We start from the raw sequence: 14,170 nt of genomic DNA on the forward strand, positions 1-14,170 counted from the left end.
CGCCTCTCTAAAGGCCGCGGCAGCTCTCTCCAACCCCCACTCCCTCTCACGAACACGAAGCGCCTCCTCCAACCCTGCGGCCTTCGTCGAAGCGGTCCCCGCCTGCTGCCTCAAAGCCGCGACTTCACCCTCCAATGCGGTCACCTTCCCGTTCCATGCCGCAGCGGCCTCCGCTGCCTTGGCCTGATCTTGGCGCTCCCTCTCAGCTGCGTCCCGCCTTCCCGCCTCAAGCTCCTCGTCCTTCTGACGAAGCTGCTCCTCGAGGGCGCGCGTTCTGCCAAGTGCCTGCTGCACCTGAAGCTCCCGCCTCGCCAGTTCCTCGACCAAGGCCCGGCTACGGGGATCATTCCTCAAGCGCACGCGCAACTCTCGGCACTGATCTCGGTAGCGGCGATACTTCTCCAGCGCCCGCAAAAATATCCCCGAGCGGACTTTGGCTCGACGGATGCTCTCCACCTCCAACAAATAAGACTGCAAAGCAAAGACAACGATTAAGATAAAGAACAAACTAAGGCAAAGAAGAAGCGAACCGACGTAATAGTACATACCCTCAAGCCCATCACGGCCACTTCATTCATCAGTCCGATATCCGTAACGTCCCTCAACGAGGCATTCTCGGCCTCCGAGCATACGCAGCTCGAACTGCAGCACCAAGCCTTTCCCCTTGGAGCAATAAGTTCAACTCCGTGGGAACCTCGACGAAGCGAGATTGCCCCTCTGCGCGCACCACTGAATTGGTGAAGCCTTCCCGGAACATACGGACGTCGTCGGGGTCCAAGTCGGATTCGGACTCGTACTCATCTCCTACAGCATCCCCTCCTTCTTCCACTACCGGCGAGGTAGAACCACCCGCAATAGCCACCGTAGGAGCACTTGCCTCACCCACATTAGCAGCCGCTGAGGAACTACCTCCCGTCTCAGCGACTGGAACCACCAATTGAGTCACCGAAGCGACGGTATCATCACGACCTAAGCCAACCGGGGCAACCCCCATTGTTTGTCCGCCCTCAAGGGCAGGCGCCGCCGCCGCACTCCTCTCCGCATCCGCCGGGGGGGAGTCCAAATTAATTACCACAGGAGGAGCCGGCGTGAACACGACCCTATGCCTTATCAACGGCCTCTCCTCCTCCCCATCTGGTGACGATTCCGCTCTAGGGCGCACAACTCCCGATGACCCCCTGTTCCCGTAATAAGGCCACCCCAATCTCCCCCATTAACGGGGCTTCATCCACCGGGTCCTCTCCACCGTCGACAGTGAAATCAATCGCCAGACCTCCGGGCCGAGGAACTACCTCGTCAACCGACGGAACTTCTCCGGTCTCTATCTGTTCTGCACCTCCCATTGCCGGAGGTGGCCCTTCAACTACCGGAAAATCTATCGGAAGAGCATCGTGGGAAGAACTGCCTTCCATTGTTGATCTACTAAAGAGAAAGGGATAGAATTCGGTGGGCAAGACAAAGGTTATCACAATCAAAGGAAAGAAAGGAGAAGATGAATTAGCAGAATGAAAAAGTTTCCTCAGAATCTCTCTCAGATGAACAATGAAGATATGAGAAATGAATGCCTCAACCCACCTTTATAGGCAACATAAATGGCTTTCGCGAAACCCAATAGCCATCATTAACTGCACGACCGACCGTAAAGCGGTTCGGTTCTGACGAAGCATGCGTCGTTATGACAAGGCTTTGCGAAGCGGCTTCTCAGCCATCCGCCAACGTCCCGCCGTCAGAATAATCGCAACGGCCTGCGAACGCTGAAAGAATGCGCTGTACGCATTCAAAATTCTGGACGTGACCAAATACGTACCCGGCGCATACTCATTCTCCACGGCCATCTCCAATATATGAAAGGCTACGGCCATCTCCAATATATGAAAGGCTACGGCCATCCCCAATATATGAAAGGCTACGGTCGTCTCTAATATATGAAAGGCTATGGCCATCCCCTTTATATGAAAGGCTACGGCCATCTCTAATGTATGAAAGGCTCTCCCATATATGAAAGGCTACGACCCTCTCCAACGTGTAAACGGCTAAGGCCACCGCCGTCAAAATCACAATCGATGAAGTCCGCTCATCGAGCTCGGCCGAAACACGACCTCAATAAGCGGAGGGAATAACTGTATGGGTCAAAATCCGATCTCACGGTAATTAACAGAGTTAATCTCGTCTTGAGCTAATCCATAATTAATATGTGGTATGGCCACTTATTCATAACAGGATTCGACTCTTGTCCGATTTAATCTACGAGGGCACGGCCCAGTCATTCCCCCATAGGGACGGAACCTCAGCGTGGCCACGACCATTTATTGCCAGCTCATGAAGCTCACAGCTATAAATACCAAGAGAGGGAACCCTAGAAAAGGGGGGCTGCTTCTTCACCACTATTGACAAAAGAGAGAGGGAAGAGAAAAATATACCCATCTTATGGGAAGAGAAAACACCATTGTAAGGCTCTGAACCTCTTCATGGAGAGGCAGACCAAACCAATATTGTCAATAAAAGCTGTTAAGATTTCTTCTCCTAACCTTGAGTACTTATTTTCATGTTCTTCATTTGATCCAACAGATTATTACAGTTTGCTATGATTTTCCCGTGATTCATTTATATTGTTTTATACTCATAAGGTATGTGATAACTTTTGAGCAAACATAGTTGTAGCTACCATTTACTATATTACTTCATATAGCTATGTTTTCAAATTTTTTAGAGTGTATTCGATGTATTTAAGCTACTGTATTCATGAATACAGTAGCATTTCTAGGTGTGAAACATGGGATTACAGCTAGACAGATTTTTGTATTCGAGTGTATTCGACTATATTCATGGCGTGAAACATGGGATTACAGCTGGACAAATTATTGTATTCGACTGTATTCACGGCGTGAAACAGGGGATTACACTGTTTTTAAACGGAAAGTGAATCAATTAACATATAGACTCCTAATATAACTCAATTATAACATACAAATTTTGTATTTCCAGTTATAGAAAAGATTCTCAATTGAAAAACATACCAAAAACATAGCAATCTTCAGAGAAATTATATAATACATCTGAATACATAAATTATATTTATTAAAAAAAACATACGAATACATTCATGGAATATAGAGAGACAGTGAATACAATGAAATAAATAGAATACAGCGGGATACATTGAAATACAATGGAAAAAAAAAAAAGATAATGAATACAATGAAATGCATATAATACAGCGAGATACATTGAAATACAATGAAAAAAAAGACAATGAATACAATGAAAAATATGGAAATACAGCGAGATACATTGAAATATATTAACAGAAAATTCAAGTTGCTCAGCCCCCAACTCTGTCGTCTTTGTCCACTTCGGCGAATCTATGGCGGCCTAAGAGGAGAATTGGTTCGAAAGCTTTGTAACGGAGGATTTCAGGCTGGACTAACTCGATCGGAACACCGTTGATTTTGATGAGGCCTTTCCCGCGTTTGTAGTGGGTTACTGCTACCGCCGTCTTCTTCCGCCCGAAACATTGAACTAATTCTGCCGCTGCCGGAGCCGCCGCTGGTGCTGCCACGTTCTTATGCTTTCTGTGGCTTCTACTGTGTTGGAGAGAAACCCTAACTCTAAGCCTCTAGGTTCTAAGGGCAGAGAGGGAGAACGCGCAATTAGATTAGAGAAATGTTTAGTGGTTATTAGAATTTGATGGGAGAGAGAAAAATAATACAAAGCTTATTTTATGGCTTAAGGGTAGGAGGTGACTATAAATAGATATTTGGCTATATAAAATCAAAAGGTAGCTATGAAATATAATTTTTTATAAGGGTATTTATTTAAAATAAATAAGGTATCAACCTTTGCTATAGGAGGTAACTAATCCATTTTTAAATACTTAAACTCACCCTATAGGCGCTTTCTTTTGTAGGGATGGTAAAACTAACCCAAACCCATTTAATCAGTCCAACTCACCCCACGTTTTGATGGGTTTGGGTTAGAATAATTTTGAAAATGAATATTTTGGGCTAGTTCAAGTTAAGCAATAAAAAATCATCAACTCAACTGGACTCATGATGATGCCCGACCTTGACCCATGAAAATGCTCAATCTTATAATTCTACCTTGACACATGTGCTTGAAATATTTTTTAATTTTCCTATATTTGGTTTGTTTAAATGTTTGAAAAATACTTTTTTTTTATGAATTTGCTTTTCTCCGATTGGAGAACAATATTTTTCCTATCAAGACAAGGAAAATATTTTTTCAAAATTCTTTTTCCACCTTCCCCATCTCCACCAACCTCCACCACCCACATCCCCTACCCCTACCTCTGACCACCCTAAATATATGAAAATATTATTTAGAGTATTTTCTTTTCATGACGCAGAAAAAATATTTTCTTTCATTTCAACAAAATGAGTACTTTTATTTCATGATGTCGAATAATTTATTTAACTAACTGTTGTTGACAAAAATAATCATCTAACATGAAAAAAATCTGAAAATAAAGAAGAAACATGTTACTATAACAGAAAAAGTAACAAATAAAATTTATATCATTAAAATAAAGAATGGGTACTGAGCTATATTTTAGGTATCACAATAAAATAAAATAAAGTACTCATTTTATTGAAATGAAAAAAAATACTTTTTCTACAACAAGAAAAGAAAGTACTAATTTTAAAAAAATACTTTTTCTACATCATGAAAAGAAAGTACTCTTTTTGAACAAAAGAAAATACTTTTACTACAATATGAAAAGAAAGTACTCATTTTAAGAAAAAAAAAAATACTTTTTCTGTATCATAAAAAGAAAATAATCATTTGTTGAAATAAAAAAGAAAATACTCTATTTACAACATTAAAAGAAAATACTTTTCTAAAACAGGAAAAGAAAGTGCTCATTTTGTGAAAAAGAAAATACTTTTTCTATATCATGAAAAAAAAAAGTATTCCTTTTGTTAAAACAGAAAATACTTTTTCTACAACATGAAAAGAAAGTATTCATTTTGTGGAAAAAATATTTTTTCTGCATCATGAAAAGAAATATTTATTTTATAAAAAAGAAAGAAAATACTTTTGTTTACATCATTAAAAAAATATTCATTTTGTCGAAAATAAAAAAAAAATACTCTATCTACAGCACTAAGAGAAAGTAATCTAAATAAATATTTCTATTTAGGAGAAGGGTGGGCGTTCGGGGGTTGGGGTGGTGGGAGGTGGATTGGGGTGGGTGAGAAATTCTAATTATACTATTTTTTTTTTAATTATCATGATATCCGTTTAGTATTATAAGATGAAGAACTGCCAAATAAAATTTTAAATCCAAATTGAGGGAAGAAATATTCATTTGGTATGAATTGATATTTATACCAAAACATAAGATAACTTTTATATATGCTTGTTTAAAAGTTGATAATAGTGTAAAGTTTTGGGTCAATTTGGGCGGGTTGGATTATAATCTAATGTTTAATCTATCTTGATCTAGTCCATCTTAACTCAAGTAAGCTTTGGGGAGGGTTGAGTAATGGAACATTTAATGAGTTAGTCTATCTTGACCAGCCCAAATAGCCATTTGCCACCCCTATTCTTTTCGAATATAAATAGTTTTTCTGCCTTCTTGAAGGTAGGGGTAAGGCCTGCGTACACACTACCTTCCAGGATCCCGCTTGTAAGATTACACTGAATTTGTTGTTATTGTTGTTGTTGTTGTTGTACACTCACCCTATACATCTAGTAAGACATTAAATTGTTGAGGCAGATTTAGAGCATAAAATTGATGGATTCAACTTTAAATTCTTAGAGTTGAATTTACTGATACTATAAATTCAAATTTTAATATTTATTAAAATTTTAGTTATTTTTCACATATATATCTACATTCTGTGCCACAAATATTGCATTCAATTGAACACATTGTCCAAATGTTGCACTCAACAACAACAACAACAAATCCAGTGCAATCCCACACCTTAGGTCAGGAAAGGGTAATGTGTACGCAAACCTTACCCCTACCTTATAAAGAAAGAGAGGCTATTAAATCCAAATTTTACAAGACGTTTAGCATCTAATTATTATTAATTGAGATGTATTTTAAATTTTTGTTTAAATTTATCACTTAACTAGATAAAGTTTTAGAGGGGGTTTGAATTGACTTATTTTAAGTGCTTATTGACTCTTAAGCATTCTTCTAGTTTTGTAGTGTTTGATAATGATAAAAAGTACTTAAAAATACTCACTTTTAGGCATGAAAAGTATAAAAATAAGCAAAAAGCCAAAAGTTAGGTATTACCAATTTATGATTTAGCTTTTAGCTTATAAACTACTTTTTAAAAGCCAATCCAAACACCCTCCTCTTCTAACTATAGCAATTTCATTGGAAAAAGGAAAGAAAAAAACTAACTGCACCTACACAAGTCTCCCGTTCTCCGCACGCATGATACCTAACCTAACCCCTCTTGTGTGCATTGAGGTCTCTAATATGCATTAAATTTTTTTCTTTCTTTTTGTTCACCTTTTTTTTCCCCTTGTGACAAACATTTAATAGGGTTTGAATATCATGCTAGTTTCTTTTGGAAAGCCAATTTGCCTTCTGCTGTTAAAACTCGTACGGGAAAGTTTAATCACCAATTCTAAATGGAGCAAAAATGCCATCTTGAAAAGAAGAGCAAATGGACAAAGTTGCAACTCAACAACTTCAAGAGGAGCTGAATCATGTAACATCTCTAAGTTCTTTATTTCCATGCACAATCAAGGTGTAAATATGAGCTATAAATTATTTGATCAACAAAACCAGAAACACTACAAAGCTTGACCTATGTTTCTTGGTATATTTTACTAGGACCTACCATACAGTTTGACTTACCACCCCAGGAACAAAGAATGTAGCTCCAAAATCACAATCTCTACATTTTTGACTTTGTGGAGCCAGGAAACAATGTAATTTTATGCCTAGCTGTTGCCAAGAACTTAAAGATTAAGAGATGCTCCAAAGAAACGGCGAACATTGACTAGTTCAGCTCCTCTACAAAATGGTGCTAACAGCTTCACTCACTATTGGCCTTGAGATTTCTGTGTCACTAGTCATTATGATTCTTGTTTAGTCAAAGGGGCAAAAGTTCTTGCGGATCTCTTGAGTTCATGGACATAATGCACAGCCAATGAGGGAGGAAAAAATATATTCCCATAAACACAAGGACTCCAAGATCAGCCTCTTCACCTACTGCTGGTCGACGAGGACGAACCAAGTATATTTGGGTTGCACACCATAAGCAATATAAGGTAGCAATTACCAAGATCAGCTTGACAGAGTTGATAACTCGTAACTTGAGCAGTTTCACTGGCTTCACTCTGCAAGATAATTACGTCCCAAAGATGACATGTTAATGACAGACCAAGCAACTGGAAACAAAACAAAATCTGATTGAATAATCCATCAGCAAACACCTGTTGATGTAAATAAAGCCGGCGATCAAGCAGGTACATAAAATAGCAATCACAACAACAGCATCTGGATTAATCGGTGCACGACCTTCCCACCAACCTGTGCTCAATACCCAAGTGTACATAGTAGACTTCCCATTTTCCTGTTACAAGAGGAATAAGGAATTAAGCAAAAAGGGCTATTGCTGAATTCAGGTGGTAGAGAGAGAATTTGCACTAAAAGCAAAGAAAAGATATCCATGAAAACGGGTGATTCTGAGATAACTATGATGTTTCTTAGAGAGCCTTACCGATTAAGCCCCACGAACTATAACATGGAAGGAGGTGACTTCACTACTTAAAATAACAATTCATGCTTCCAAATAGTAATAAAGTTTCCTCCTTTGTCTATTATAGTACATACAATTTCCAATTGCCGCCTCCCTTTTTTCGTATAACAGTAAATTCCGGACCAGCTTAATCACGCCTCGACAACTCCACCAGGTACTTGCTACCTCCTGCCAGCAAAGATATCGGGGGTCTAATTACCACCTCCCTTTTTTAGGCCTTTGGAGGTTTTTCAATAGCCTCCCTTGAGGATTCAACAACAACAAGAAACCCAGTGCATCCTCCCTTGAGGATTAACTTATTGATTTGATAAGATTCAGTACTATAGTTTTTTCCGTTCATCTCTCAAATCACGAATAAATAAAACATGTTTATAAGCAGAAATTATGGTTATACCTCGTTTTATAACTGATGTTATGGTTATAAAGGTAGGGTATATTTGATATCAAGGGGGAAGGAGACAGGGCGCAACCAATTCCTCATATATGGTCCCTATTTACCTCATCCTCTCCCACGCTCTATCTTGAAGGTTTACAGATGTGAGGATAGTCATTCATATACCTCCTCCAGTAGTACATAACCCAAGTAAAACTTGTAGAAGCTAATTAAAAAAGTTGGCCACAATATAACCACTATCGCCAAACTATCTTTGCTACAACAAAATTCTCTTCAGAGACTCAATCTTTTAGAGTAGATAAGGATAGGTCTACTCTTTACTTTTAATCACACAACAACAGACAACAGTACTCATACAATGTGGATTTACGAAGCCACTCCTTTAGCAAAAGTTATCAACCAGTTAGATAACCATATTCAAGATAGTACAAACAACAAAAAACATATCGTTAAACATATCTAACAAAATTTTATTGTGTGACAAACTCTTCAACAATCAACTAGTATACAATTATCAGAACCACTTCTTTCATTTTCCCTACTTCGCACCTGTTCCAAACTTCCTGAAAAGATAAATAGCTGATGTTCTTGTCTTGTTAGAAATTCCTTGGTTCTTTTACCACGGAAAGCGACTCAGTAGAAATAGCAAATCTATTCTGAACCCAGGTTTTTTAGGAGATATTCTAAAGTTATTTGCTGCTCAATAGTACCTAATGGCCTTTTTGCTAGGCGCATCGTTCAAAATGCAGTTGTTATGGCCCATAAGTTATGGGTTACAATTTGAGGAAGGAATATACCATAAGTTTGTTGGTGCTTCATGTACAAGTCTAAAGAGGTAGAGAACTCATCTATTAATTCACTGCTGTAAAGCTTCTGTATGCTGGTGACTCATTTTGTCTCTTTTAAAAGTTCAACGGGTTGCTCCAGCAGATGTTATTTGGATAGTAAAAATATTCATCTTAGGAGAGATAGGAGAAAGAGCTGGCATATAGCACCTTTCCATGTGCTTTGATCAATCTGGAGGGAAAGAAATCGCCATAGACTTTCGATGGTATGGCAAATGCTACTTGAAAATCAAAAGTTCTTCAATTTTTTGGTAAATTTAGGAGTAAAGGATAAATTTTTCTATGTATAGACGCCTGGCTTGATTTACTGGAGGCTTTGCACCTCAACTACTAGTTAATTCCTTTCTAAGCAATCTATTTAGCTCAGTAAAATTGACTGATCAAAATTAAAAGAAATGAAAATTCTCTTTTATGAAGCTGCTAGGACCTTGTGGACTCTAAATTAAACAAGGACCAGAGCCAATTTTTTTGCAGGCACGTTCAGAACGCCAGCTGTGCTAAACCTTTAATGCAATTCTATACTACATTGCGATTCAATAACACAAAAAGCTACATATCTCTCAAAAACACTATATTACACCAAAGTTTTCATAAAAGGACCAGAGAAAAATTATAGTAGCTCACAAAAACATGACCATATATAAGCAAAAGTCACCTCAAACAGATGGTCCAAGAAAAAATGTGACAAAGAGCCTGCAGCCACCAGGAATAAGCACTGTTTCCTCGTTAGCGCCACCTATTGCATATAAAAAAAACATAATTTAGGGGCAATTCTATCAAAATTGTTTATAAGTAACGAAATAGAGAATCAGAGAGTTGAGGGGCTGACCCCAGAAGCGGAATCAAGCAATCCCTTCTTGAGGAGGAATTTGGAGGCAGTGCTGTAAAGCATGGACATGGGAATACCAAGAATAAGTATGTAATAAAAAGGGTCATGGATCCACGGCTCGATTGCATAACCCAAAGCACTGCCTAATCCAAGGGTGGAAGTCAGCCACTCGGAGAAAGATCCAATGTCCGGCCCAAAGAAAGCGTTGATTGAATAGGTGAGGCAGTGATGAGGACTGAACCGGCCATTAGATACACTCATCAGGCCTAAGCCAGACCCCAATGTGTACATCATGTGCGGTCCTGGACCTGGCATATTTGTCTTTGTTAATTCTGTGCATACAAAGGGGAGCTCACAGTGAAAAAGATTTGATCTTAGAATCTCAATTGTTGAAGGAAAGGGTGATGGATGGATGATAGCTCCAAAGCACATCAAGGTTCATTTCCAATTTACCCCTCGTGAAAAAGTCGTATTAGCTTCCCTACAGTATCGGAGTATTATTACACTGCACAGTGAATTTTGGGCGTCTTTTTTGGCCTTCTCTCATAGTTTTGCTTTTGGAAAGTGCTAAATCTATCTCTCTACTATCCGAAATACCTTACCATTTTTTTAACTTTTATTTTTATTTTTATTTTTATTCTTTTTAGAGAATTAACCAAATCCTAAAATTAATATTGATATACTTTTTACAAAATCAGTAATCGATTATAATTACCGATAGGTACTGTATTATTATTTATTATATTTGTATATGACTTTTTCAAAATTATGAGATTATCATCATTCAACAGAAATTATGGTATACAAATGTTTAATATACTAAGATATTCAAACAATGTATTATATGATTCAACACTACTTATGGTATACCAATGTATAGTATATCAAGAATTGGGTATATCATTTAGCATGCTCAGACAAAGGATACCGCGATTCAACACTAAATATGGTATACCAAGAATATTAGGTATATCATTTTATATACTCAAACAAAGTATATCATGATTCAACTGTAAGCATGGTATTCTACTTAATGTAAAAATAATATCATGAATACCATTAAACATACCGATAATCATAGTATCGTGCTTAAATTAAAATTATGGTGTACCGAAAATAGTCTCTCTGCCTTCTTAAAGGTAGGGATAAGGACCGCATAAACTCTACCCTCTCCAAGTCCAACTTGTGAGACTACACTGGGAAAGTTATTGTTGTTATTGTTGGTGGTGGTGGTGTGCTATACAGTATACCAAGAATATTATGAATATCATTTAACATATAAGTAATCATAATATACCATGATGCACCTATAACTCTAGTATACTTTTATACTAATAACACATGGAGCTTTTGTTTTACTTTTATATTTAGTAAAAAATAGGTATTACTTTTAAAAAGATAATTATATACCTTTAACTTGTAATTAATCAAATAATATAAAATTATGAAGCAACAAAAAGATAAATCCAAAAAAAAGGAAGAAAGAAAAGCAAGCTAAACTAATTGATATGCTAACACAATCATACTTTGATTGTTAATTTAAAGAATTAATCAGGTTGTTATACAAATATTAGCTAGTACGATATGAAGCTATTTATTGAAGTTAAAATGCAGTAGGTGGTCAGTTTAGTCAGCTAACCTAATTGTTGTTAGAGTTAGTTACACTGTTAGAGTTAGTTAATACTATTAGAGTTGGTTAATTACACATGATAGTCACGTGAGGATAAAGTCTATAAAGGGGCTGATATTGTACACTTTGGAGTAATAAGAAAATATCTTTCTCTTCTTTATTCACTTCTTCCGATTCTAGAATATTCCATTGTTGCATGTGCCCTAATCTATTGCTCCATTGATTGAGCAGTAGAGCTTCACCTCAACGTCAATTTCTTCATGGTATCAGAGCGGCGGTCGTGAGGATCAGCTCCGGCGTGAAGCTACGGTGAAATTGAGCTAACTATAGAAAGTAGATTCTGCAGACATAGCTGGAAATGGGGTAAGCTTGCTTGATTATAATCACCCACTATTCCTCCAAGCAGGAGATACTCTAGGGCCAGTTTTGATCCCAATTAAGCTCACAAGGCCAGAGAATTATGCCATGTGAAGCAGGGCAATGAAGCTAGCTTTGCGAGGAAAAGGTAAGTTTGGATTTGTAGACGGTTCCTGTACTAAGAGCAGATATAAAGGTGAATTAATTGAGCAATGGAAAAAGTGTAATGTGATATCGTTGTCTTGGATTGGAAGTACAATTTCGATTGCATTAATACTGTGAATTGTTTATGCCTCAGATGCGAGAAAGGGGTGGAATGACTTTCCGAAGAGGTTCGATCGATCAAACCTAACAAGGATCTATCACCTTTGGACTGAAATTGCAACAATGAGACAGGATACAGATTCAGCGACCAGTTATTACACAAAAATAAAAGACATATGGGATGAATTGGATATTTGGCTCCACTCTCTTAATGTGACCGTGAGGAATCAAGGTTATCTGTTGAACACTTGAAGTCACAACCTGTGTTGCGGTTCCTTATGGGCTTAAATGAAAGCTCTGGGAATGTAAGGAGTAACACACTTGCAAGGAAACCACTAGTTACTATTAATGAAGCAAATGCGATTATCACTTAGGAAGAAAGCCAAAGGACACTTGGTGGTAGACACTCACAGGGATCCACTCACCATGTTAGCACGAAAGGCACAAAGATTCAAACCAAAGGGCACAGGGTTAATCTGTGAGAACTGTGGTTACAAGGTTCACTTGAAAGAAAACTGCTATAAAATTGTAGGATATCCTCCAGATTTCAAAAGCAAGAAAAAAACTAGACAATTTGGTGGAAACACAGGGCAGTTGGGTGGTAGAGCGCAGTCTACTGGAGGCTTCAAACCATATGCCAATAATGCAACAATTGAAAATCAGCTATAAGGACATTTCTTCACTAAAGAAGAATACTCATAGTTGATGGGCCTGCTGAACAAGCCACCACCAACTGACTATACCTCAAATGTGGTGGCAGGTACAGTTACATTATTATCTAGCACATATGCTTGTGAGTGGATAATCAATTCTGGAGCATCACATCATATTACACCATGCAAGGAATTATTAGAAGAAGCAGGGAACTTAGAAAAATAACATGACGGTAGAGTACAAGTGCCAACAGGGAGTAAATCATCCATAGCAAGTGTAGGAAATACAGTGATCTTAGGGAGTCATAAAATCACAAATGTGTTACATGTCCCAAACTTCAAAATTAATCTACTTTCATTGTCAAACCAATGAGATATTGTATTCAACCACTTTTTTCCCTAACTTCTATGTGTTTTAGGGACTTTACAATGGCAAGATAATAGGGATTGGTAGAGAAAGTAATGGTCTTTACACTCTACAAAAGGAGTTCAAGCCCATAGTAGGAGCAGCAGTAACAAGAGGTGGAAATGAAGCAGACTGGGAGACCATCAGCAGTTGCAATGAAACATATACCTAGCTTAAAGAATAAAGTCAATAATGTAGTATAGGAAACTTGCTCAGTGTTCCCAATGACAAAGTTTAAGTTTTCCTGGTAGTAAGAGTAAATCTAGTAGTATTTTCAATTAATTCATGTTTATGTATGGGGACCATATAGAAATGTTACATTTGATAGAAAATAGTACTTTGTAATTGTGGTTGATGATTCTAGTAGATATACATGGGTCTATCTAATTCTATCTAAGTGTGAGGTCTCAATTGTATTTAAAGACTTCTTAGCAATGGTAAGGAATCAGGTTGATGTTTCTGCCAAGGTGCTAAGATCAAGCAATGGCACAGAATTTTTCAATTCACAATGTAATGAGATGTTCTCTTCTCCTGGCATAGTTCATCAAAGTAGTTGTGCGTATGTACCACAACATAATGGAATAGTCGAAAGAAAGTATAGACATATCTTAGAGGTGGCAATGGCTCTTAAGATTCACAGTTCTGTTCCAGTTAAATTCTGGGGAGAGTGTGTGAATACTGCAGTCTAATTGATCAATAATTTACCCACTGCTATATTAGATGAAAAGACACCCTATGAGCGGCTTTATGGAAATGAACCTAGACTGGATCATCTAAGGGTATTTGGATGTTTGTGCTACGCAAACAGCCTACCCAGGGGTGACAAGTTAGACCCAAGGGCAAAAAGGATAGTGTTAATGGGGTACTCTGAAACTCAAAAGGGATATAGGTTATTTGATCTGGATACAATGACCTTCTTTGTTAGTAGGGAAGTAATCTTCAAAGAGTGATTTTTCCTTTTAGATCCATGCAGATTAAAAATGAGGAGGATGTGCTATTCATGCCAGTAACTGACATAACAAACATTAACATACAGGTTCA

General features: G+C 37.9%; 1 protein-coding gene across 1 annotated transcript; it reads right to left on the reverse strand.

The window, feature by feature from the left end:
- LOC109227020 lies at positions 6,690–10,365 on the reverse strand. The gene is made up of 4 exons (XM_019392007.1): positions 9,820–10,365; positions 9,646–9,726; positions 7,426–7,565; positions 6,690–7,329 (listed from the first exon to the last, which is right to left on the reverse strand). The coding sequence occupies exons 1-4, from the start codon at positions 10,249–10,251 to the stop codon at positions 7,083–7,085; spliced, it is 900 nt and encodes a 299-aa protein (XP_019247552.1). The 5' UTR covers positions 10,252–10,365; the 3' UTR covers positions 6,690–7,082.

This window comes from Nicotiana attenuata, chromosome 6 (genome assembly GCF_001879085.1).
Source record: "Nicotiana attenuata strain UT chromosome 6, NIATTr2, whole genome shotgun sequence".
NCBI classification, from domain to species: Eukaryota; Viridiplantae; Streptophyta; class Magnoliopsida; order Solanales; family Solanaceae; genus Nicotiana; species Nicotiana attenuata.

Coding starts and splice junctions, on each gene's coding strand:
- LOC109227020 (XM_019392007.1), bottom strand. CDS start 10,251: ATGTGCTTTGGAGCTATCATCCATCCATCACCCTTTCCTTCAACAATT. Junction 9,727..9,819: donor TGCTTGATTCCGCTTCTGGG/GTCAGCCCCTCA, acceptor TATATGCAATAG/GTGGCGCTAACGAGGAAACA. Junction 7,566..9,645: donor TCTTGGACCATCTGTTTGAG/GTGACTTTTGCT, acceptor CTCTTGTAACAG/GAAAATGGGAAGTCTACTAT.